General features: G+C 39.7%; 1 protein-coding gene across 2 annotated transcripts in view; it reads left to right on the top strand.

Moving 5' to 3' along the window:
- Nucleotides 1–4,080: 4,080 nt before the first annotated feature.
- Nucleotides 4,081–26,071, top strand: part of SCARA3 (scavenger receptor class A member 3) — a 28,399-nt gene continuing 6,408 nt past the window's right edge. The window contains exons 1-4 of one of the 2 annotated variants that reach the window (XM_026671540.2): nucleotides 4,081–4,725; nucleotides 16,987–17,043; nucleotides 17,320–17,439; nucleotides 23,018–23,116. In XM_026671540.2, the coding sequence (XP_026527325.1) occupies nucleotides 4,719–4,725; nucleotides 16,987–17,043; nucleotides 17,320–17,439; nucleotides 23,018–23,116 (283 nt within the window). In that variant the 5' untranslated portion in view covers nucleotides 4,081–4,718. The remainder of the gene's footprint in view (nucleotides 4,726–16,986; nucleotides 17,044–17,319; nucleotides 17,440–23,017; nucleotides 23,117–26,071) is intronic. The other variant, XM_087959638.1, reaches the window with a different exon arrangement.

Here is a 26,071-nt window from a genome sequence, read left to right as displayed (position 1 = left end):
GGCTATTGAAACAATCTGATTGCCATTTATTTGTTCGTTTATTTATTTAAATACACAGAAATAAAAAATAAGAAACAAAAAAAGACAAAAGCTTGTTACAATACATATAGAAGACATTTCATCTGTTCAGTATATCATTAAGCCTTGATCACAAGAGTCTAATATTGAGCAATCTTTCCATTAAGTCAATAAAGAGCCAGTTTATAAGCAGAGAATAAATACATAACCTGTTCAGAACCATAAATCTGTGATAGCACTATCTTGCCACTGTAAAAGAATAAACTTTTTTTCTCTCTTACCTGATGTGACTAGAATTCTTTATATAAGGATTGATTTCAGCTATCTGGTATATGATTCATACTTACATTAACTTATTTAAATCACGTTGTTCCTAAAACATATTGTGTGTGTGTGTGTGTGTGTGTGTGTATCTCTTTCATCCATGTATAATTTCAGCAAAATAAGGATGCTAGCAAACTCTTTTTGTAAATGTTGCTTGAGGTGTCCAATAAAAATGGAGAAAATCTTACATTGAATTCCAAAAGTGCTTTTTCAAGAGGCAACTGGACTTTCTGATTTTTTTTTGAAGACATTTCACTTCTCATCCAAGAAGCTTCTTCAACTCTGCTGCTCTCTAACCTGAAAGTCCAGTTGCCTCTTGAAAAAAAGCACCTTTGGGACAACCATGACCTGGATGACTGAGAATCTCCATAGACACTTATGTGGAATTAATCTCATTTTAATATAATAAAAACATGTGTCATTCTGTAACACTCTTAGCTACTAATGTTAATATGTGGTATTCCAACTCTTATTCCAAAATTCTTATAAATAACTAATACTTATTTTAACAATACTCTTATGTATTTTTAAAATACCAATACGTTTGAAGGAACACATTTCAGGGATGAAAAAACTCTGGAGCTTTAGATGCTGCTAATACATCTGAGCCAACCTGTGAAATCAAAAGATGTTTTAGTAAAGGATTACCCATTAATAGTATTTCATTAAAATGCAAGTTTCAAATTGGGATTAACCCAAAATGAATATTTATGATATGAATAACAGTCTAAATTTTACTTTGATCCTGATCTGCCAAATATATTTAATTATCTTTCAAATATATTCATCTTCCAAATATATTTAAAACTAAATACACAGTGGAATCCTGCCTAAAAAAGGAAATCGTCTCTGCTATGATATTGAAGGAGTCACATATTATAATGATCTTTGTTGTTGTTGTTTTAATCACTTTTATTGAAAATGCATGTCCAATGACAACACTGAAAATCAGGAAACTTATCCCACCATAATTTCATGGTAAGATTAATTTAAATAAATAAAATATAGAGGCTTACCTTTTTTTGCATTTAAAGCTTTGAACCAATTGATCTGTTGAAATCCTTAAAAGAAATTGCTCTGGGTATTTTAACAATCCTGAAATAATAATTCACTTTTATAATGTTTATCCTTCCCCATAAATTCAGTACACTTTTAATGCTTTATTTACCTCAATATTAATCTGAGATAAATAGTTTTAAATATTTCTTTTACAAATAAAGATTATCTCAAGATATGTAAAAGAATTCAAATATCAAGTGAAGCACCAATTTTTACATTTTTTCTAGGTAAATTTGATCAAAGGTCAGTTTGATATAATGGTTAAGGTATCAGAGTAGAAAGCAGGAGACCATGAGTTTTAATCCTGCCTTAGGTTTGAAGCCAATTTTATAATCTTTAGGCCATTCACTAGGACTGAGGCAATGACCAACCATTTCTGAAAAACTCTCTGAGAAAACTACAGAGATCAGTCAAGGAAGTCAGCACTAACTTGAAGTAACTCCTAACCAAAAATTTTCATTTTCATATATCATATGAATAGATAGATATCGTAGATAGGTAGGTAGGTAGGTAGACTGATTGACTGATCGATTGATTGATTCATTATATGTGAAAGTACGTATATAAGATGCCAGAAACCCAATAATTTATAAAACTATTGTACCAATCAATAAATTTTGATATGTCATGTTACTTATAATAAAAAGGATATATCAGCATAACTTTATATATTATATGAATTGGAACCTATGGTTTCATCTAGAGAACCTTCTTTGTGTCAGCAGAGGGCAGCAAGCACAAACCATCTATCCTTGGTATAAAAAGGAGAAGAAGAGTGAATGAAAGATGCTGATTTATCCTGGACTATCTTGTCAGTCATCCTTTCTATGTGGGAAATTTTGCGTAGAGATATCAAGGAGCCAGCAATAGTCCAACTGATGCTTAAAAGAACCGCTTTTCATAGACTATTATTTTTACAGAGCAATGTCTGGCCTGGCATTCTACCAAAATTAGACAAACAGAAGGTGATCGTGGCTTCTCTTCCTCTTTCCCACTGTACGTTCTCTCAACATACTTGAATTCAACCATATGTCACCATTTTTGAGACTAAGGATTTGTCCCTTTATCTATTTTGAGTAACAATAAGATCGCTTCTACCCAAGGCTTCTATGCTGTTCCAAAAGCAGCTCTAGGGCTTGATGTTACCACAACACAACATTATTGGAGAACTGGTTGATTTACTTCCAGCTCAGCTGCAATGTAACTCACTGTACAGCTAGTTTTCTTATATGAGTTCCCCTTTTGGAGTGAAATCTTGTGTCCCTTGCATGGGTTTCAGGACATCCAAGAGAAATGTCACAAAAATAATGAGCAGGAATAAAATTCACAAGAGGAAGGAGACTATTAGGAGGAGACTACCTTTCCTTAATTGACTGAATCATTCTCTTCACTGCAAGGGAGCTGCGGTGCAAAGTGACGGGCTATTTGGGCTTTTATTGATCTTTCCTATTATTTTGTATAGACTAGAGATAAGGGGTGTTACTAATGCAGAACTTGCACCAGCTTTGAACAGAACAGGAATTTTTATTCCTTTTTCTCAGCATTTCAAATACACAGAAGTGAAAAAAAAATCTCAGAATGCTTTCAAATTTGAAGCCAGTTTTCCCTAATCTGACACTCTTCAAAAGTTTTGGACTTTATATCCTATTGTTCCAAGTCAGCATGGTCTTTAGCTGAAGTTGAACACCTCTTGCAAGCATTGGGCGAGAGAAACTTCAACCATCCAGATCAGAGTTTCTCAACTTTGGCAGCTTTAAAATGGGTGGATTTCAACTCCTAGAATTCCCCAGCCAGCATGTTGGGAGTTGAAATCCACCCATCTTAAAAGTTGCTATGGTTGAGCAACAGTGGCATAAGGCAATGGATGTGAGAACAGTTAGTTCTTTGTTCCAAGCACACCTATTAGGCACTCAAACTTCCCTTTTTCTCAGATGCCATTCCATTGTAAGGAGGAGATATATGGCCATGGCACACAGCACTACGGCCACAGAGGTATCCCTAATGTGCCAAAGTGAACTATAACATCCTTCTGAGCTTTCTTCCTCTCCCCCACGTCCCACAAACAGATTGGCTTCACTCACATAACACACTTAAGGATACAAATAAAGGTGTAACAGATGCATTGGTACAATATGCTGAGCTTGATTGGTGAGATATATTGTTGGTAGCTAAAGGGATCTCCACTTTTGATTACTTTATGCAGGGTTTTTCTACCGCAACTAAGATGTGTGGACTTCAACTCTCAGAATTCCCCAGCCATTCTGGGAATTGAAATCCACACATCTTAAAAGTTGCTGAGGTTGAGAAATTCTGCCTCTCCGGTTCAGCCTATTGTGCAACCCAGAAAACAGAGGAGATTCTCAGTCCTCCAAGTCATGGTTGTCCCAAAAATGTTTCTTCAAAAGGCAACTGGCCTTTCTTTGTTTTTCCTTGAAGACGTTTCACTTCTCATCCAAGAAGCTTCTTCAGTTCATCTGAAGAGGTTTCTTGAGAAGCGAAAGGTCTTCAGGGAAAAACAAGGGAGGTCCAGTTGCCTTTTGAAAAAGCACCTTTGGGACCAGAAAACGGAGGTTAATTCAGCAGATTAAACATGCCGTGTGAATAGACAACCTGCTTTGCCTTTTTTCTCTACCCCTCTCCCCAATAGCCCCCACGGCCCGTTCTTGGCTTTCCTTGCTCACCCTTGTCAGTAAGAGGACATTTGTTAGCAATTAGAAGTGGGTGGGAGGGACAGTGCATATTTCGGCAGGGCTCCAAAGCCTCCTCGCCTCGCACTCCTTCCCCGGCCCGCCCACCCTAGATTTGGGGGTAGCGTCTATGGGGGCGAGGGGGGGGAGAGAGAGTAAGAGAGCTTGAGAAGGAGGCAGCTGGCACGTAGAGAAGCCGCTCGTCCTGTTGGGACATTGGAAGGAAGTTTATCTGGGCTCCGGCCCAAGGAGCAGAACAAGAGAAGGACGGAGCGTGGCGGATAACATGCTTCCTGTGTGTTAAACTGCGCTCAGGGAAGCAAAGACGGCGCGCCAGGGATGCTCGTGAGGAGACGGCAAGCCGCCGCGGGGCCCTGAAGGGTGGGCACCTCGCCCCGCCTTGCCGTCCCCCCTCCTCCGAAAGCAACAAGTTTTAGCGGCGGGGCTCCTTGGACTTCGGGGGCGGCGTAGCGTCCCAGCCACCCAAGGACCGCCGCTCTTGTTTCGGATGAGACTGTCCCCCGACCCCGGCTGCCTCCTTTCGCCCTCTAGGGCCTAGTCCCATGAGGTCGAAGCGTCAGCCTCTCCCTGTTTGTTTTCCCAGGCTCAGCTCGGACGGACGGGAGGAGAATGAAAGGTGAGTTCCGGGCTTAGCGAGGCGGGAGGGACAAGGCAGCTGCCCCATCAAAGGGCTCTCCTTCACCCCATTCCTCTAGAAAAAAATCCCCAGTCGCCCCCTTGGGTCAGGCAGAGGAGGGAGATGGGGTTGCTGTCTTGGGAAATGCCGCGGTTTACCTTCCCATCTGACTTTTAACCAGACCGGATTTTAAGTCGTGTAGAAACGTTGCAGATGCTTTGGCACAACCTATTGACCATGTTGAAGAATAACCTTGATTAGACTTGTGTGCTTAATATGCACTCCGTTTCATTTGGTTAGTGACTGCTTTAATAGGCTGTGCAAATTCAGAAAATGAGTTCATTCTGTGATCAGGTTAAAACAGTTGTGTTAATAGCTGAAGACTAAGGAAGCAAGATAGGACCACGAATATTCCAAACTTTGGCCTATAGACAATTGGAGACAATCAGGGATATTTCTTACCGCACTATGCCACCTACTCATCAGTTTCAAAATAGGATGTTTTGATGTTTTAACACAGGGATCTCCAAACTTGGCAACTTTAAGACTTGCGGACTTAAACTCCCAGAATTCCCCAATCAACATGGCTGGCTGGGGAATTCTGGGAGTTGAAGTCCGCAAGTCTTAAAGTTGCCAAGTTTGGAGATCCCAATTACAAAAAATACAATTAAAAATACAATAATTGTTGTCCAAGTAAAAGTCTTCATCTTGAAAGTTTTATGGAAGAGGGGTGTCTCTGTCCATTTCTTGAAGGACAAAAGGATTGGCGTTAAATCTACCCTCCTGTGGCAAGCTGTTCTGCAGTGGGGGGTTGCCACTGAAAAAGTCACTCCCCAGGTCCCAACCTACTTGAGCTTTTGAGGGATTGAGTACCTGCAACAGCCTTTCCTGGCTAGACAGTATAGGATGTGCAAATTCTACCTGGTATATAACAACAGCACCCACACCTTGAATTGAGCCCAGATGCCTACTAGCAATTAGTACAGCAGCCACAAAATAGGCTAGCACTGATCTGCAAATAGGCAATGGCTGTATTCTGTTTCAGCTGTAGCTTCCAACTTATCTTCAATGGTAGCCCCACCTAGAGAAAATTATGATAATCTGATAAGGGCATGTGTCTTTGTTTCCTTCTCTTGGTCCAGGAGAGGGCACAATGATCAAACCAGCTGAAGCTTATAAAAGGCTCTTCTAGAGGGCACTGCTAGAGGGTACCCTCACCTGGCACTCTAGCAGAAACCCTTTAAGGAAGTGTGACCTCATCCAAAGCAGTAGAGCGGTCACCAGTATATTGATGCTCACCAAACTCCAGAATAGTGAATGACCTCTCCCAAAAGCTTCATGGAGGTTGTTTATATGGGCTAGATCAGGTGGCCCACGGGCCAGATGCATCACACGCTGGCCCTGTCCATGCCCGCTTTAGCGAAAGGGAGGAAAGTCACAATACATCACATGATGACACCATGACGATGCAAGTTTCACATCCCTGAGCTAGATGGTCAAACTCTGAGGTGGCCTACACTGATGTACCCAAAGACACTATGTTTCCTTCACTATCAAAACTGGTTGGAATTACTTATAACGAGCAGAAGCACTTGAAAACATTAGATACCTTAGGAGAACTTGTGTTTGTTTGTAATACATGGTGCCCTTGAGATTCACAATTGTATTTACAATCTTCACATCCTTTGCTATAGGACAGAGAATATTAATTCATATTAAACCATGTATTGCCTGGTGATGTGAGTAGTCAAATATCTGAAAAGCATGAGGGGGTGGGGGAGGACTGCTGAGGGATGGCAATTAAATGTTCTCCTTAACCTCAGCTGAAATGAGTGGGAAATATGTACAATCACATAAAGTAGTAATAGCCCTGCCAGATTTGACCACAATCCATGTAACCCAGTATTTTTTTTTCCCCCCAACATTGGCAACTCATATATCATAGAGGCAACAGCCCTCCCTTGTGGCCGGTATTCAGTCTCTGTTCTTCCAAAACAGACTTTTCGTGTGGAAGATCTGTATAGCTACCATCACAATAGGATTATTTCACCACTTCCCCTTTGGCTTGTATAGGATTGCAGTCCACATGAAATCTCTTGACCTTCTTCAGTGTGACACCTTGATGCCTATGCTCCCAACTCTATCAGATACTTTAAAGTGCTACTCTATTGTCATTTAAAAGTAAAGGTAAAGGTTTCCTTGTCAGTCATGTCTGACTCCACTACTTGGTGCTCATCTCCGTTTCTTGGCTGAGGGAGCCAGCATTGTCCGAAGACTGAAGGATATAAATGCCCCAATTTTCTTTTCTTCTGATCCTTCTCCTTACCCTTTTCTATCCCTCTTCCAGTTTCTTTTTTAAAAAATTTAAAATCTGGTGGCCAAGAATAATTGCTATATGGTGAACGAGGAAGATGAAATGTTTAATAAAAGGGAAACCAGGAGAGGGAAAATGAGTGGCTGGCATGAAACGGTGTGGGATTATCAAAAGTCCTAACACATCCTCTTGAAGAGGCCAGTTTACAACCATAGCAATTTTTTTGCCTCAGGGCCTCAGGATGTTCCCTCCTCCACCCGTTTTCCTGGTCCAACTTCAGAGATCAAAAGTACAGTTCAGATTTCAAACTTCCACAGAAATTGATTAAAGGGTTCCATTCCCCCTCCAGTTGGCTAAACGATTCATTTAATACCAGTGTTCATAATGGTGCGATTGAAATGAGAAAGCTGATGTTTCCAACTCTTCCTGTTTTAAAAGTCCTGGACTGTTGCAAGTACCATTTGAACTGGTTGAATTCAGAACATGTACTAAATCTTGCTTTTCTGCAGCTATCCCTCACCTAAGGCCATTTTTCCCAGCATCGTCATGCTAGCTGGAAATTACGAGAGGTGATGATCATTTGGAAGGTATCATCATCATTAAGGGAAGGTAGATATAAACCAAATTGCAGTCTCTGAGTGCTAGATCTTTCAAAAGGCAGTTGCTCTTTTTGTCTATCAGGCCCAAGAAACCAGAACAACATGAGCTGTTCAAAGTTACTTCTTCATTGCTGCATGCCTATTTACAAGAATCTTGCCAAACTAACTGCATTCTTTTAGGAACAGCCAAATAAGGGCTTCTGGGGGAGGTAAGATCTATGTTTCTTCCTGTTCTGCAAGGAGTCTAAGCTCACCTCTTCTTTACCCTTCCTCCCACTCTAGCTGGAAATCCCACCTTATTAATTGTTGCCTATCATGCTATCTGGAAAAGAAAATTCCATCCTTATTCTTTCTTCTCATATTTTAATATGTCTCAACATTGGCCTGGGCGGCTTGATTTGTCTTTTATGTACAGAGCTTTTGGCTGGAGAAAGCCTTCCTCATCTCCATCTCTGATTGACAAATTATACTGAACTTGACTTTCTTACCAGAATGGTTTTGCCTTCTAGATATTTGGCTAAATGATCTAAAGCTGACGGCAATAGCAATCAGTCTTTGGGGTAGGAAGAATGGGGAGTTTATTATTTGTTAATTTTATATGGCTATCCAACTCACACATAGTTGATCCCATGCAACTTACAACGTTTAAAAATCTACCGCATAAAAAAACCCCACCCCACTACCCTTTAGCAACGTAATCAATTCAATCATTTGATGGGTCCATCTTCATTTGTGGTCCCCAGGCCCAGCGACAAAACTACATTTTACGGCCTTTTGGAAAAGCAACAAGGTAGAGACCACTTGTATCTTAGGGGGAATGATGATCCAAGAAGAAGGGGCCATTACTGAGAAGGCCCTTTTTCATGGTCCCACCAGATGTATATTCCTAATCAATGGGATCTAAAACATACTCTGTCTTCCTGTCCTGGTGGGCCAAGATGTAATACTGGCTGATTTATTAAGAATCATTTTTTTTTTTTTTTTGTTTTGAGGGAAAAAGTGACCTCTTTGTAATCCGGATTGCTGCAGCTCAGAAAATTCTTGCTATAATTTAATGCTAATAATTAAGAAAAGCAGGTTCGTATCTCCCCTCAAGTCATGGACTTACTGGGTGATTTTGGGCCAGTCACTCTCTCTGCCTCAACCCCATTTATGTTACAGGGGTTGTGGTGATAAATGTAGAGGAACCTCTCATATATACTGTTTTGACTTCTTCCAATAAATAATAAATCTGTGAATATTCTGTCCCTCCAGAGCGGGCGCTCTTAGCATTTGCAACCAAAAACTGGTTGTCAGTTATGCCATGTTTTCCTTTTTAAATGGGAGGAAAAATGAAAGAAGCAATGAGAAAATAGAGGAGATAGTTTTTGGATGGTGTGTGGAAGATAGTATGTACTTGCACAATTCTGTGACTAAGACAAGAAATTGCATGGTAAACGTCTTATTCAAAAGCACCAAAGAGAACAGAGAAAGGAAAATGATTGGAAAGAAAATGTATGATGGGGGAATTTCTTTGGTTAGGAATGGAGGGGACTTCTTTGAATGCCTATTCTACAGCTGAACCAAAGTCAAGAATCCCAAAGCTGGAAGCAGGCCAAATGCCATGCTACCACAAGACAGAGCAGGAACGCCCCCTGTGTTCCACCAACAGACTGCAGAACAAGGAGCCAAGTCCAGCACTTCCAGAGAGAAAATGGAGCCTCAAAGAAAGAGTAATGACTCCAAGCTGAAAATCTTACTTAGATGGTGGACAAAATCATACTCAGATGGTGGTTTTCCAATTTTATGGCTATTTTTAAGGGTATAACCAAAGGCAATTCAGATGTTGCTTCCTAGATTCTCTTCTCTTACAGAAACAGTTGATGGCACAGCTTTCAAATACAGCGCAGTTGTGTGTGATGCAAATCAGTGGTGGGATTCAAATTTTTTTACTATTGGTTCTGTGGGTGTGGCTTGATAGGCATGGCAGGGGGAGGATACCTGCAAAATCCCATTCCCTCCCCACCCCACTAACCTGCTTTCCAGTTCCATTCTCCTGTGCAGGGCAACAAAAGAAGATCCAGCCAATCAGCTGGGACAAGGGAGGCAGAGAATAGGTGGGGGCGGGGCCAGTCAGAGGTGGCATTTGCCAGTTCTCTGATCTCCTCAAAATTTCTGCTACCGGTTCTCCAGAACTGGTCAGAACCTGCTGAATACCACCTCTGGTCCAAATGTTCTGTTATTTATTTGTTTATTCATTCATTGTATTTATAGAGCACCTCTAAGAACTACAAGAGGACCTTCCTTAATTTTATTTAGGAAGCCTATGTAGTAGGGCTAAATGTGAGCAACTGACCTAAGTCATCCTGTGAGTTCTTTGACCAAGGGGTTAGGGTTAGGGATTTGCACAGCATACCAAGCGACAAACTTTAAAAATGAGTGATGCTTGGACCCATTTGGGGCTTATCTGCTTGGCACCTCATTTCCCCTTCCATAACCCCCATAATGCAAACATAATTTTCAAACCCACCATTCTGGAAAACAGCATACATGTGCATGTGCAGAAGAGCAATATTCAGCCCCTGGGCCATTCTGTTTGGGACTAGGCAGAATAATTCTGTTCCTTGGCTCTACTACAACAGGCTTTGTAGATACTGCATTTTAACCCCATTCTCCTTTTATGACCATGATGCATGATCCATCTTTCTGGATGATAATAATATTGCAAGAAACCACTCTGTGTTTAAGGTGAGCAGATGTTTTTGAAGTGCCAGAAGAAAGGAGTTGGCTTCTTCTTTAGAAATGGGATGATTGCTAGTTTTAGCCTTCAGGATTGATGAATGGGTAGCACAAACTTTTATTTTCATTTTTTAAAAACAGGGCTCAAATAATCACAAAAATCCTGCTAACAAACGGAATTTCCCAGGATGCAAAAAGGGGTCAACTTGATACTTGCTGATATGCTAGGCTAGCTTCTTCTTTGAAGTTCTTTGAAGTTGCTATTGTAGCTTTTCTCAACCTGGCTCCTAAATTTCCCAACTTAGCTGGGGATTGTTGCCTTTGTGGTCCAAGAGACCTGGGCTGGGATATCAAAATGTTCTAAATTCTAGCAAAATTAACAGGAATGATTCCATTTCAGCAAAAGACTAGAAGAGTTGAATTCCCTAAAATAAATGATTAAATTTTATAACAATTGTGTATAGTTGACAAGCTCTTCCATTATAGAGAATAATTGCAAAAAAAAGTCTGCTTGATTCCCATTCAGTTCAATCTGATCTACATAATAGCATATCCCATGAATTACATCCATTGCCCACTCTTAGAAACGTCCATGTAATGCTCTATCAGGAATCTATTCAGCATCATATTTTTAAAAGTTTTGCACTGCAACCACAGGCTTTTACCAGGATTCAGACTATTTTATGTTATTTGTCTCTGTTCTTCCATTAACATGGAACATGGTCCAATAGTACATTTGCCTTTTAAGAAAACACACAAATGCAATCATAAATAAACCTTTCAGCACCAGACTATTTTATGCAATTCTCAAAGTTGGCATGCTGCCCAGTGACAATTTTCTGTTGATATAAGGGGGAGAATCTCAAAACAGAGAACTGCTTGCATGCATGAGAAAATTAAATAAATATAGGAAGGCCTAGTCCACTTGACAGTATCCTTCCACTGCTTTTCTCAAGTTGCCTGATTGTGGAGCCAGAGTAAGCAAAGATTTGATCTTCAAAATAAGGCCACTTCAAGACATAATGCTCCCTACCCAGAAATATCTCAGGCACCCTGAAGATTTTTTAAAGTAGCAGGCTAGGATGAAGAGTGTATGATAAATCAACAAAGATCAGAAATTTAAATTTATTATTGAGATTCCTTCCGTTATTATCTTCTTCAAACATGTTGTGATGTAATAATATGGCTAAAAAAAACAAGAAACAAAGGGCCAGGTTTGATCTGAATATTGCCTTCAATTCAGCATAAATTTTGCTTTCAGCATGAAAGAGTTCTCCACTCCTCTACTCGTAGAATACCTTATGCCACCAGACTTGAAATTCTAGAACTAGAAAACCTTGAATTACGCCGTCTTCGGTCTGACTTAAGCATGGTATATAAAATCATACATTGCAATGTCCTACCTGTCAATGAATACTTCAGCTTCAACCATAACAACACAAGAGCACACAATAGATACAAACTCAAAGTTAACCGCACCAAACTTGATTGCAGGAAATACGACTTCAGCAATAGAGTGGTCAATGTCTGGAATACTCTACCCGACTCTGTAGTTTCTTCCCCAAACCCCAAAAACTTTAACCTTAGACTGTCTACTATTGACCTCACCCCTTTCCTAAGAGGCCTGTAGGGGGCGTGCATAAGCGCACCAACGTGCCTACCGTCCCTGTCCTATTGTTTCTCTTATTCTTTTATTTTTCTTATATGTACCCATTTCATGTATTCACAACTATGTATACATTTATACTTATAATCTTGTAAACAATTGGCAAATCAAATAAATAAATAAATAAATAAATAAATAAATAAATTGGTTAGAGCAGGGGTCTCCAACCTTAGCAATTTGAAGACTTGTGGACTTCAACTCCCAGAATTCCTCAGCCAGCTTTGCTGGCTGAGGAATTCTGGGAATTGAAGTCCACATGTCTTCAAGTTGCCAAGGTTGGAGAGCCCTGGGTTAGAGTGTGTTGGGCAAGTCACTCCCTGCTGGCCCTCCTCCTCCCCCTATGCCTCATGTACAGCTCTGTTTGAAGCACTATCGTGATTAAACTTTCCATGGTTATTAAATACATCCATGGGCATTAAGTTTTCCAAATTGCCCAGGTTTGGGTTTGACATTGCACTCTTTAGTCAAGCTTTCCCCAAGTCCATATCAATGCAGCAATTCTAAAAAGACATTTCTTTTTCTTCTGGGTTTAGCTCTTGAGAGTTGAATAAGCCTAGACATTTACAAAAGCATTCATTTCAAGAAGGAAAAGCCAGTTGCGGAAAGCATTTGTTGACCACTATTATAAGGTCAGCAATACATATACCCAGTGATTTTGAAACCATTAAAAAAAAACAGACATTAAAAAACCCTTTAATTTTGGTAAGATGATTGAGTTATATATTTTTTTCAGCTTATTACATTTTAGAAAGTGGAAAGTGTCCCATTAAACATAGTAAAAAGAATGATTTGAGGTCAGTCCAGCATTGGATATCCTGCTATGTATGTAAGATAAGTGGCCCAGGGGATTCCCACCACCGGCAGAGTGCCAGCTCCATCAAGTCTCACATTTTGTCATTTGTCTTTAATTTTGATGGCCAAAGTCACTGCCAAATCTGTGATTTTTTTCTGTCAATTTGCCTAGCCTGTGGCTGGCAAAGGAATCCCTGGGGCATCCTAGTCTCTTTGGTTAACCACAGTATCCAAATAACATTGATTCCTCATCCAGAAAAAGAAAACAAAAAAACAGGGAAACTAAAGGAAGGCTCATTCCCCCAAGGATCTTGTTCATTGGTCTTTTCCAAAACATTTGGCAAGAAACCTCAAGGGCCTTGGCAAGATACTAAAAGCACAGATTAAAAAATTTGGACAGATATAAAAGCCCAGAAAATTCTTGGTGACTTGATAGAACTATTTATAAATGGTAGATCAGGCTCATTTGTTGCCCAAAAGCCTTGCAGAATTGCCAAAAAAAGGAAGTTGAGCCATCTTGAGCTATATCAACTAACTGGAAAAAAAATGGGGGTTACAGGAAATCTTTGTGGTACACCCGAGCTATGGGCTTGGGCAGACCCCATAAGAAGTTTTTCAGAGCAATGCAGTCCATGTGTACTCAAATACATCTGATAATATTTAGAAGCACAAACTCTTAAGGATAATTATATACAATCATAGCCAAAGTAACGTTAATGGTAGAAAAACAAATTAATGATATCATAGCAATAAAAAGGAAAAGAGAACCAATAAAATTGTAGATTTAAAATTTTTGAAATTTGGGATAAAGCAAATCTAATTATGGTTTGGAAAGCATCTGCATGCGATCAAAGAATGGTGAGATACATTTAAGGATCACAGGGGTTGCACTATCAGAAATTGTCAAAGAAAACGAATAGCTCACATACGTTCAGTCATACCAAGCCAGGAAAACCACTCATTGTCCCCTGCTGTCCAATTAATCAGCAACCAACTAGATGGCAGGATATTTTTTTTTCATAGAATAACAGAGTTGGAAGGGACCTTGGAGGTCATCTAGTACAACCCCCTGCTCGAGCAGGAGAGTGGTGCAGTGGTTAGAGTGCAGTATTGCAGGCTACTTCTGCTGACTGCCAGCTGCCTGCAGTTTGGCAGTTCAAATCTCACCAGGCTCAAGGTTGACTCAGCCTTCCATCCTTCTGAGGTGGGTAAAATGAGGAACCCAGATTGTTGGGGGCAATTGGCTGACTCTGTAAACCACTTAGAGAGGGCTGTAAAGCGGTATATAAGTCTAAGTGCTCTTGCTATTCCTATTATTAGCCTCTACCTAGGATGGAACTCACAGCCACCTGATTGTGAGGCAGGAGTTCCACCTCTAGGCCACTGGAGCTGCTGTATAGTTTCCTAACAACAGTACACCATCAACAATAAGGAAATAGCCATCCTGATCGGATACCTCAAGGGTGCAGAGATTTAACTTCGCTTGTCAGTGATCCACAGGAAGTGTTATGTTCTTAAGATAAATGTTTAACTTGGTTCTGGGAACCTACCAGACCGGACATGGTCTGCTCTTGTGTATTGCTTAGTCAGCCTCTAGGAACAGTTCCCAACCATGCATTCATTCCACACGTCTAGGATGAAGAGTGCCAACACATGATCTCCTATGCAGAGAAAAAATTATATTCAAGAAGTGAGAAAGTTAAGCCACTGCATTCAAACTAACAGCAAAATGGGGGTGGGGGGTGTTAAGGCTTTTTTAAAAGAGATTCACAAAAATATATTGTAGTATTTTTTGGAAAGTGCTCCACCTAAAACGATTTCTTTTTAACAGCTGCTTCGAATTCTCAAAGACATTCTCAGTTTCAGTGCATAAGTCTTTCTCTGACGATCCTCAGGAGAGAATAAAGCACAACAATATGAAATAGATATCCATGCTATTTATACAAATAGGCAACCAAGCAAAATACTATAAAGTTATTCAGGGAAGGCTCATGATACAATAGATGTTAACAATCTAAAAGCATACACAGGATGTTTTCCCAACTAATGTTGCTTCATCTAATTAGATGGTGACCCCAAGTAGGGAACAGAAGATCGCAGAGCCAAATAAACACAGTGAGAGGAATAAGATGCAGATTATGCAAGTTAATTCCTCTAAAGATTCTTGGGTTGTTGCATTTATGCTTTTTTTCTAGGCTCTGATGATCCTGCCTTCCCAATGCTAACATGGTGCAGAGCTCAAGATAAACTGGCACTTTTGACAGCTCAGGATCCTCAGATTACATGAGCATTATACTAATGTCTCTCTAGGGCCATCTGGGACCTAGATCTGGCTCATTCTGATACTGTCCTCACATCATTGTCTCTAGCCTGATCCTTGCTGTTAGGTGGATCTAGGGTCCCACCCAGTCTCTATCCATTCATCCATTACCTTGGTGCCTCTGCTGGGTGTTCCAGTAAGCAGCTTACATAATTTCCCCCTCCCAGTTCACCATGTCTCTCAAGACCTTCTTGCTCAATAAACAAATTATATTACAATGGCCTGTCTATTTTTATGATGTACTAAAGTCTAAAACAATGTTCAAGTCCTCAATTTTTGATCCAAAATCTCCATCTTTAACCTATTTGTAATGCCAAGCAGTAATTAATACACTGTGCTGAATAGAGTTTCTGACAAACATCTTACAAATGTGTAATTACACATGCATATGACAGGCATATTGGCCAGTCCATCCTGTAAACAGCCTCAGGAAATTGTTATTGAGTGAAAAGACTTTAGGGAGGGAGAAAGGCCACGCCTCTCCCCACTTACTATCAAACTCAGTCATTAGGAAAGAGGACTGCAAGTAAGTATGCAATATGTATGTAGGAATGAATGTTTGCACATGTATTGGTGCAACGAATAACTAATGCACTAATAACCCTAATGGGAATCGGTAGGTTGCATAGATATATATCAAGACATAGTTGCATTTTGATAATCCTGTGCCAAATTGAACTGGCTCTACAACAGAAGCCAATAATTGCGCAAGAGGAGCATGGAGAAAGTAATACTCTCCCATTATTTGACATATCTGTCCCTATGATGTGATATTGTATGTCATGGAGGCCCGTTTACTAGTTATGATGAACTAGTTGTTAATTGTCTTAGCCTTGTATTTTTTTCCAGTGGTTTTAAGATTCTGATAAACAAATCCTGCAATAGAACATTGCATCAAAAGATACATCTACATAGGGGATTAGCCAGCCAATTACCTGTTCCCTTCTACTCAACTTGACCTCCCAATTTTCTGTTCCTCTCTGCAATGAACTCAAGGCAGAGTTCATATGACATGCTTAATCCCATATCAGATTAACAAAGCCAGTTGTGGTGTTCATATCACATGGTATGTTCAAACAAGCACATTACTAATTGACCCAGTATGTTAAGACTTTCCCATAATGTGCTAAACAACACAGCCCCCTTTTAGCCTACTCTAGGCAGAGGTTCTAGTATCATAGAGAGTTTCTGTGAGAGATATTTCCCTCTTGTTGTTCCCCTGCCACAGCAAAATATATTTATATATATTTTCTGCATAGCATAGTATATTTTTAAAATGTCAATACCTTCCTTTGGAATGTAGACTTTCTGTTCTAGCATTCAGAGGACAAAATTGCCATGAAAGATTACAAGATGTTAAACTAAGTTAAAATAAGAAGCATTGAAGTTAACTTCTTCATGTGTGTCAAATTATCAACTTTGGAGAGAATGACCAATTGCTTGCCAGAAAATTATGGACAGCTGTAATTTGGAGATCACCTGATCAGAGAAAGATGGCAGCATTTACATCTGTTGGAAAGGAACAACTGTGCAGATATGGATCTTAATTGTTATTGTCAAGTCATAGCTAAAGAGCAACCTCTGTTTTTGTGGTTATTTGAATTCTGGCTATTTTGATCACGCATAACAGTCTCATTGTGTCCCAAAACATACTCATGCTATCTGATTCTAATAGTGCTATAAGTCTGTGGGAGGCACTGGCATTATTTAATAAAGCTTCTTTACCCAAAGAACTCAAAAGGACATCTGATAAAAGCCAAATATAACAGGTCTAGACAAAAAGTAGCAATGCTTTGTTTCACAATTGCTGATACTTAAACATATTTGTTTTAATTTTACTTTTATATTTTAGAAGAGGACTTTCCTGGAGAAGACGAGGAAATGCCTTCCTTCCGATACAGACCAAATGGTAAGAGAAAGTTAAGCCTGGCTGGGTTGTCTCCTCCCTCATTGCCCTTCTTTTTTCACTTCATTCCAGCACTGGAAAATCTTGGAAAACTCTACTGGGTTCTCCAAAAACACCCTTCCATCCCTGAGGACTATGTTCTGTTTTCATGCAGTCTCTGCTCTCACAATCCTTTCTCTTTGGGGTATATTTCAAAAATCCAAGGCATATGAATGAAGTCAGAAGCTGAACTCAGCCCTAGATATACCAGGTTCTCCATGTATACTTTATCCCTTGCAGGCCGAATGAGGACCAACTGCAGTCAATGTGAGAAAAACCTAACACTACAGACATCTGTGAAAGTGTTGTATGTCTTTGTTGTCTTGCTGATAGTGGCAGTGGTGGTGCTGGCAGCTTTAGGTGAGTAAGGGACTACCCATTTTTCCTTTATATGTTTATTAAGCCACCTAGCTCCATGATGATGCTGGGCAGCTTACAGTAGTAAAACAACACAAACTAATATAAACAAAATAGAAAGAAGACAAAAGTTAACTGAAGGGACAACCATCCAACTCATTACATAGAAGTCTGATGAGAGGTTTATCATCTATCTTAACTCAAGGCCTGGGGAAAAACATATTTGTCTCTTGAGGAAAAGACACACCATCACCTCTTTCAAGGCAAGAGATACTAACCAGATTTCATACTAATCCCAAATTGGAATTGCTACCCTATCCAGGACAAATATGAGGATTCTCCAGGGAAAGATGGAGCCAAAACCATTGAATATCATCAGCATGCTGATAATACTTAGTCATTACCCAGAAGATCAGCTGCTTTGGGTTAGATCTTTTCTCCCCTTGTCCATGCTGACAAGAATCACCCAAACAGAAAGGAGGAGAACCATTGCAGCATAGCCCATTGTAATCTTAACGTGCTTGATGATATTGAAATCTGCGGAATGATCAAGGAGAGCCAGAGTGATAGCAGCAGAAGTCATCAAGAAACCAGTCTATATACTATGGCCACTTTGAAATACAACTGAAGAGTCTATGTAATCCATTTTCTCCAGATTCCTCTAGTCTACTGAACCGGACAGCTAGAATATTCTTCACTGCATCTCTAGGAATGATACTGTAGCTCAAACATCTTTTAACATCTCGTTCCCAGTTCTCTATAGTAGCTGAAGCCCTGCAAAGCATGGAGAAAAAGGCATTGGTCCATATTTCTAATATTAGGGTGTTAGCTGATGGCAGTGCTATGACTCATGCAGCTTAAATGCTGCAGACAGGGTGTATCTGTGGGAACTCAGGTATCGTTAATCAACCTCCTTCAGCATTTTCCAGCACCCTGGAAGGAGGAGGGCAAAAAGTATCCAGCAATTCTTCCTTTTCCCCAGATTCCCTTTTGATGGCCCTTCCTGGTCCAGCTTTGTCTTTTTTCTAGCAATTAGCCTGCACTTGTTCCCCCTTCAGTTTTAAGAACTGGCTAGCAAAGGCCAATCTTGGTATGTTATTCCTTTGGGGGAAGTGTTCAGTTTACCACGGCTCCTCTGCCTGCCTGCTTTGGATTCCATCTGCTTAGCCTGGAACATCTGCAAATAAGTCTCATCTTTTTTATGAAGCTTTTTGGCAAAATGTTTTAATAATATATATATGGAATTTAATGGTGAAAAAGGTAGAGTTCTACATTTAGGCAAGAAAAATCAAATGCACAGGTACAGCATGTGTGGTACCTTGCTCAGTAGTAGTAACTGTGAGAGGGATCTTGGAGTCCTAGTGGACAACCATTTAAATATGAGCCAGCAGTGTGCAGCCGCTGCCAAAAAAGCCAACACAGATCTAGACTGCATAAACAGAGGGATAGAAGCAAGATCACGTGAAGTTTTAATACCACTTTATAATGCCTTGGTAAGGTCACACTTGGAATACTGCATCCAGTTTTTGTTGTCACGATGTAAAAAAGATGTTGAGACTCTAGAAAGAGTGCAGAGAAGAGCAACAAAGATGATTAGGGGACTGGAGGCTAAAACATATGAAGAACTGTTGCAGGGACTGGGCATGGCTAGTCTAATGAAAAGAAGGACTAGGGGAGACATGATAACAGTGTTCCAATATCTCAGAGGCTGCCACCAAGAAGAGGGAGTCAAGCTATTCTCCAAAGCACCTGAGGGCAGGACAAGAAGCAATGGGTGGAAACTAATCAAGGAGAGAAGCAACTTGGAACTAAGGAGAAATTTCCTGACAGTTAGAACAATTAATCAGTGGAACAACTTGCCTCCAGAAGTTGTGAATGCTCCAATACTGAAAGTTTTTAAAAAGATGTTGGATAACCATTTGTCTGAAGTAGTGTAGGGTTTCCTGCCTAGGCAGGGGGTTGGACTAGAAGACCTCCAAGGTCTCTTCCAGCTCTGTTATTCTAGTCTCTTCTATCTGTTTGCAACATGGCCTTAAAAACATGAAACTAAACGAATCTCAGATTGATCTCAAACCTTGGTGTGTTTATCCATGGTTTGTTGAAGAAGTCTTTGTTGGCTGGGGTCACTATGCGCTAAGGCTAAGCCAAAGAGAAAACAATTATTGATTTCCCCCATATAATAATGATAAACACCATCAAACAACATTGGCTATCCCAGATCCTTGAAAAGGAGTTGCTAGGTGGATAAAAAGTCTGAACATCTAGTTAATTGTGAACATGCTAGTCTGAACATCTAGTTAATTGTGGTGTGACAGACCATAATAATAAACTTGTTTGCTGCCTGATTCCCAACAACTGGGCTGCACACTGTTTTCTTTCATTTATGTTACTGCTTTTTTTGTTTCTAGAATAAAAGCCTTTTTCACATGACCTATCTTCTCATAATCTGAAAGTATTCTTTGAAGGATTTTCATCCATCTTATTCTCTGCAGCCTCTAAATGGATTGGCTCCATTTACAAATATAGTCTTTCTTTTCCTGGCCTCTTCCATCACATGAATTAGGTCCACCTATGTTGATTTTGAATAATTGTTCTATGGATGAATACAAAGTTCTGAGCCTATTTGCATAATTTCTTCCAGCATTCTTTTGATTTGGAAAGAATGAAAAGACATCCCAATCTGGTTTGCATATTCCTCTCACGGTCTATAATGGAGCCTGCAACAAAAGTGCTTGTTAAGGCTGGAACAAAAGTGGCTGTGTTGAAAGATCAGTTGTGTGCTTCATATCCTACATAATCTGCCAGGTTCTAAACATGGCCTAAACCAGTGGTGGGATTCCATTTTTTTTTACTACCGGTTCTGTGAGCGTGGCTTGGTGGGCGTGGCAGGGGAAGGATACTATAAAATCTCCAGTCAGAGGTGGTATTTGCCAGTTGTCTGAACTACTCAAAATTTCCGCTACCGGTTCTCCAGAACTGGTCAGAACCTGCTGAATACCACCTCTGGCCTAAACATTCCCAAGATGGAGACTGCAATCCTATCCCTTTCAACGAACAATCGGATATTGATAACAAGCCAAGTGGAAATGGAACCCTAAAAAAGCAACTGTCCCAAGGATAGTTAGGGGCTCGTCTTTCTTTTGTCCTCGGTTTGAACTAATTCCAACTGGCAGTTAGGAATCTTTCCTCTTTTGAGCCAAGGAATGTAGAGGATGGAAAGCAAAAATCCTACATTCCCAATTTGTGTATTAGATACTAGGATGTAATAGACCCAGGAAGAATGAACACAATAGAAGAAAGGTCAACGTCACTGGTGAAAACTGAGCATTATTTTAGTTTAGAAACAGCTTGTTATTTATTAGAAAAGCCCTAACACACTTTTTCTATACAGTCACTCTATATGACTATATATAAGATAAACAGAAAGCTCTAACTAATGCCATAATATGTTTGTTAGGTTTTTAAAGGCCAGAGCTTATCACCCTATACAAGCATTCAGGACACCCAGCAGCATCTGCAGGAAACTTCACTGACACTTAAAAGACAACATCCATGTGGAATTGAATAAGTGGAGTATGAAAAATTGATTTATTTAATTATTTGTATCTCACCTTTTAATTTTTACAAATAACTCAAGGCTGAAAACATATCCAACACACCTTCCACCTACTATTTCCCCACAATAACAACCCTGTGAGGTGAGTTGGGCTGAGAGAGAGAGAGTGGCTCAAAATCACCCAGCTGGCTGTTGTGGCTAAGGTAGGACCTGAACTCACAATCTATGACTTTCTAGCCTGGTACCTTAACCACTAGTCCAAATTGGTTCCCAATTTACCTGAGTGGATTGATGTGAAAGTTGTAAACTAAGAACATGATGCGAGGAGACAGACCTCCTGTAAACATGGAGCCTTTCAGTTGCCATACATAAAGCTAAGCATGGATGGGTCAGTTTCAAGTCTTTGTCTCTAGATCAGGGGTGTCCAACCTTGGCAACTTTAAGACTTGTGGACTTCAACTCCCAGAATTCCTCAGCCAGCTTTGCTGGCTGAGGAATTCTGGGAGTTGAAGTCCACAAGTCTTAAAGTTGCCAAGGTTGGACACCCCTGCTCTAGATGGACCTGTCCACCACTCAATTTAAACAAATAAGAAAAAAATGGCAATGGGATCTAGTGTTTCAGCCTCTCTTGCAGCCAAAAGTGGTCAGAGGGGCAAGTAAAGAAACCAGGGATCAGATTGAAAAGTATGACCTTATACCAAGGAAAATTCAACAGCTGCCAGAAAACTAATTAGGAAATATTCTGGAAATATTTTCACATATATAAATTGAATTTTTAAACAGTCAAATTGAAGAAATCTGATTTGATTCCATAAAGCTGCATCCCTTTCAAGCTTTGTTCCTCACTGGTAAAACTTAATCCATAAGGAGGAAACCTCAGTGGAGATGTACAGAATGTAAAGATCAGATGAGCAGCTGGCTTGGAAGAACCGCAAGGATATGGTGAATTGCAAAATAAACATGAGTCAGGAAAAATCCTGCAGTGGCCAGGACAAGGGAATGTTTGGGGGAGATGTATGGGCCAGAGAACTTGACATTGTTCCACATTGCTTAGTACTTGGCTGGAGGAAGGAAATCGGCCCTTGAGGAAAAAGGAAATAAAATACAGATCTATCTGTATTGGAGAGGGGAGTGGTTATACACTATTTCAGAATGAAAGATTAACCAGGTTCCTTGAGCTATCGATTTCCTATCGTAGATCAATTTACTGAAATCTCATTTTATATACTGTGTGTGTGTGTATGTATATATGATATATATATGTATATATGTATATATGTGTGTGTATAGATAGATAGATAGATAGATAGATAGATAGATAGAGAGAGAGAGAGAGAGAGAGAGAGAGAATCAAGATGGCAGAAAAACACTTTAATCAGTTATATTCAGAGGGGATTCAAGAGACCACAAGAAGGGATGGCAGATAACCAACCTGTGGTTTAAAGGAACATTTCCTCATTTTGGACTACTATAACTTTCAATAATAAACTTTCTCAATAATGAGAAAGTCTGCAGGCAAAGTACATATATGGATTTGGGTTCTTTTAATATTTGCAGAGATTTATAAAGAAATGACACAACAATAAACATTCCAATAGGCAGCCAAAACTCAATGCTCTAACATGTGATATGCCGGACAGATTTCCCAAACATTTGTTCTTCATATGTGTTATATTAAACAAATCCTATAATTTTCCTTCCCAGGAAGATTCTCATTACTGACGACCATTAATTTGTAACTTTTATAGCAAAGGAGACATTTGAAAACTCCTAGCCAAGATTGTTAAGGTGATTTTGCACATGGTTTTTTGATTGGCCCGTTCCTATTTAAATTTGCATCATTGTTTGGCTTATGGTGCAATAGGAAATAAACACAATTAAAATCTCTTAGATGGAGTTTTCTTTCATCCTGGAATATTTTATGCTGCCCAAACTTGTTGTTCACCTTGAGTTGATAATGACTCTGGCATAATCTTGAGTCAAAGACAGTCACATGTTAATTCATTTTTCATGCTTTTCTTGCAGTTTTCAAGAAAGTGGGATCAATAGCTGATAAATTTAACTCAACTCAGACATATTATGAAAAGACAATTGTGTCAGTCCAAGAAAATCTTCAGGAACTAGGTAAGAGCAATGTTGCTGCTTTAATGTTTTCATCAAAAAACAAACAAACCCATGAATGTTACATTCTAATTAGCTCCATTTATTTTAAGTTCCTATACTGATATGGTACATGTTTCAGTTCCTACAGGGGTTTGAAATTGATATGTCCTATATGCAAGGCAAGGCAAGGCTCCTTCCATACTGCAAACTGGAGAAAACCTCTGATCCCCCAGATGATGCAGATTTAACAACTTCCAGCATCTCTCATAACTGATTTGGCTGGCAGTTGTATTAAGATTGGGGACCATTGTGGTTATGAAGAGGGTTGATTGTTTGATTGATCTTACCAACCATATAAATGAATTTTCTTCATCATAATCTGTGTCTACTGGTCCTTCTGATCTTCCAAATAGTGCACTCATTGCAACTATGTTTGTCCCTGTGTATTTTGCTGGTAGGCATCTTCTTCCATCATTAGCACCTTCTCTTGGAAACTAGGTATTTGCAGAATATGTCCTAAATAAAATAAGTTGAGCCTGGTCATTTGAGCCTCAAGTAAGAACTCTGGGTTAATTTGTTTGATGAGCCATTTGTTTGTTTCCTTGGCTGTCCATGGTATTCATCATAATATCTGAATATCTTTTCCAAGGCGTTTGTGGCTGCTTTAGTTTTAGTTTAGTTTACTTTATTGTCATTGCACCTTGTACAACAAAATTAAATACCATCTTCAGTGTACATTATGACTATGAAAATAAACACAAACACACATCCTTCACATTCTATACATTGAATCGAAAAGCCCTGATATTGCATTAATATTGCACTATACAGTAGAATTCAATAGAGCTACTGCTGTTTTTCAGCTTATTTGTCCTTGTTTTTATCCTGTACTGTCTGCCAGATGGTAATAGTTCAAAAAAAGGGTTCCCAGGATGAGATGGATCTTTGAAAATGTTTTGAACTTTCTTAAGGCACCGGGACCTATAAAGCTCTTCCAAAGAGGGGAGAGGGCAACCAATGATCTTCTGGGCAATGACGTTAACCCTCTGGAGTGCTTTCCTATCTTCCATGCCGAGGTGCAGTAAGTTAAGATACTCTCTGTGGTGCAGCGGTAGAAGGTCACCAGCAGTTTTTCATTCAGTTGTTGTTTTCTGAGAAGTCTCAGATAGTATAATCTCTGCTGGGCCCTTTTGACTAGTGCTGCAATGTGGGCACCCCAGGTCAGGTCCTCTTTTATGGTAACACCCAGAAACTTAAAACTGGCCACTTGCTCCACTCGGTCTCCATTGATAACAAGGGCTGGATGTCTAATCTGTTCCTTCTATAGTCCACTATAAGCTCCTTGGTCTTATTGGTGTTGAGGACCAAGTTATTGTCTCCACACCATGAAAGCAACCAGTCCCCCTCATCACGGTAGGCAGACTCACACATACACACATCCGGAGATGAGTCCCACCACTGTTGTATCATCTGCAAATTTAGTAATAGTATTACTAGCATGAGTAGGAATGCAGTCATGCACATAAAGAGTATAGTATAAGGGACTCAACATGCAATCCTGTGGTGTACCAGTGTTAAGGATATGGGCTGAAGAGGTATGATTACCTAATCTGACCCCTCTGTGAACCGCCAGACAGGGAATCCATAATCCCATGGTGTGTGTTTACCAAGTGTGAGTCTGCAGCTTATTTCTTGACTGTTTCTTTACTGTTGATGGTTGATCCTAAAACACAGAAGCTATCCACCACTTCAATATGGACAAGGGCAGTGATGGGATTCAGCCAGTTCGCACCAGTTCGGGAGAACCAAACAGTTTGGTTTGGTGCAGTTTGGTGAATTGGTTGTTGGAAGACATCATTAGGGCAGAGAACCGGTTGTTAAATTATTTGAATCTTACCACTGGACAAGGGAATATGTTTTCACTTATTTTCTCTTTCAAAGCAATGATTTTCATTGGATGGGGAGTTTCTATTGTGGTTTTCTAGCTTCAGAGAAACTGTATTTTCATGCCAGCAGCTGGGAGTTTAAAACTTGAAACACCTTCCTACCTGCTATGACTCCTGGATCAGGTGCATTCACACAGAGGCTAGTCAGGATTATCAGGTTGTTTTCCATTCTTTTATTCCTCTTGCATGTGCTGATAAGAGAACAGCAGAACCTGTTAAAACAAAGGAACAGGGCAGGCAAAAGGTACAAAAGATTACAAATAAAGCTGCTTTTTTAAATTAACCTAAAATTAGCTGTCCTTGGGATAAACTGCTTGCCAAACCTCTCTCTTTTTCTTTTAGTCCAATCCTAAACATTCTGTAGAATTTCATGGATTTACTTCCCCAGCTCACACACACCCCTTATATCTCCATCTAGTTTTGTTCCCCTGTTTCTTCTCTTTACAGTATATTTACATTTGTCTCTCATTCTCTTGCACCCTGTTTCTTTGTTTCTTTCTTGCTGTTTCTGCTGGAAGAAAGGAGTATGCATGAACTGTATTTCTATGATGATTGTTTCATAGATGTTTTTGAGACTGGGTGGTATATGAGGATTGTGGATCAACTGAAATATCTTATTTATACACAACTGGTTTTAATTAGTAGTTATTACTCTCTGTTGCTGTTCTGGTCTTCCCATTATAAGGATTATAACTGCTCATGAAGTATATATCCATACATACATAATTATGTCACATGGATGTCAGCTTTGAAATTCAGCTGCCACATTTTTTTTAAGAGAGTTGGTGGAGTTGAAAAGTTCAAGGTTATTCTGTATGGCGTATTAGGAAATTCCAGTGGCAGTTAATTGGTTCTAGTGATTTATGAAGTGTAGAAGTGGGAGGAGAGAAGGGAGGAGACAAGGTGGATTCTGTGTAATGCGGGATAAATTTTCACTTTGGGAAATTGCCTTTGACATGCCAGATCTGTTTCTAAATAAATCAATTGAAGAGAAATTATCTTGGAGTGATTGATATCATGGATACTTTCT

Source organism: Notechis scutatus, chromosome 1 (assembly GCF_049901735.1).
Source record: "Notechis scutatus isolate UNSWTSFEM ecotype Mainland chromosome 1, rNotScu1.2, whole genome shotgun sequence".
Taxonomy (NCBI): domain Eukaryota; kingdom Metazoa; phylum Chordata; class Lepidosauria; order Squamata; family Elapidae; genus Notechis; species Notechis scutatus.
The sequence above is the reverse complement of the archived record's forward strand: the minus strand, read 5'-3'. Positions and strand labels throughout refer to the sequence as shown.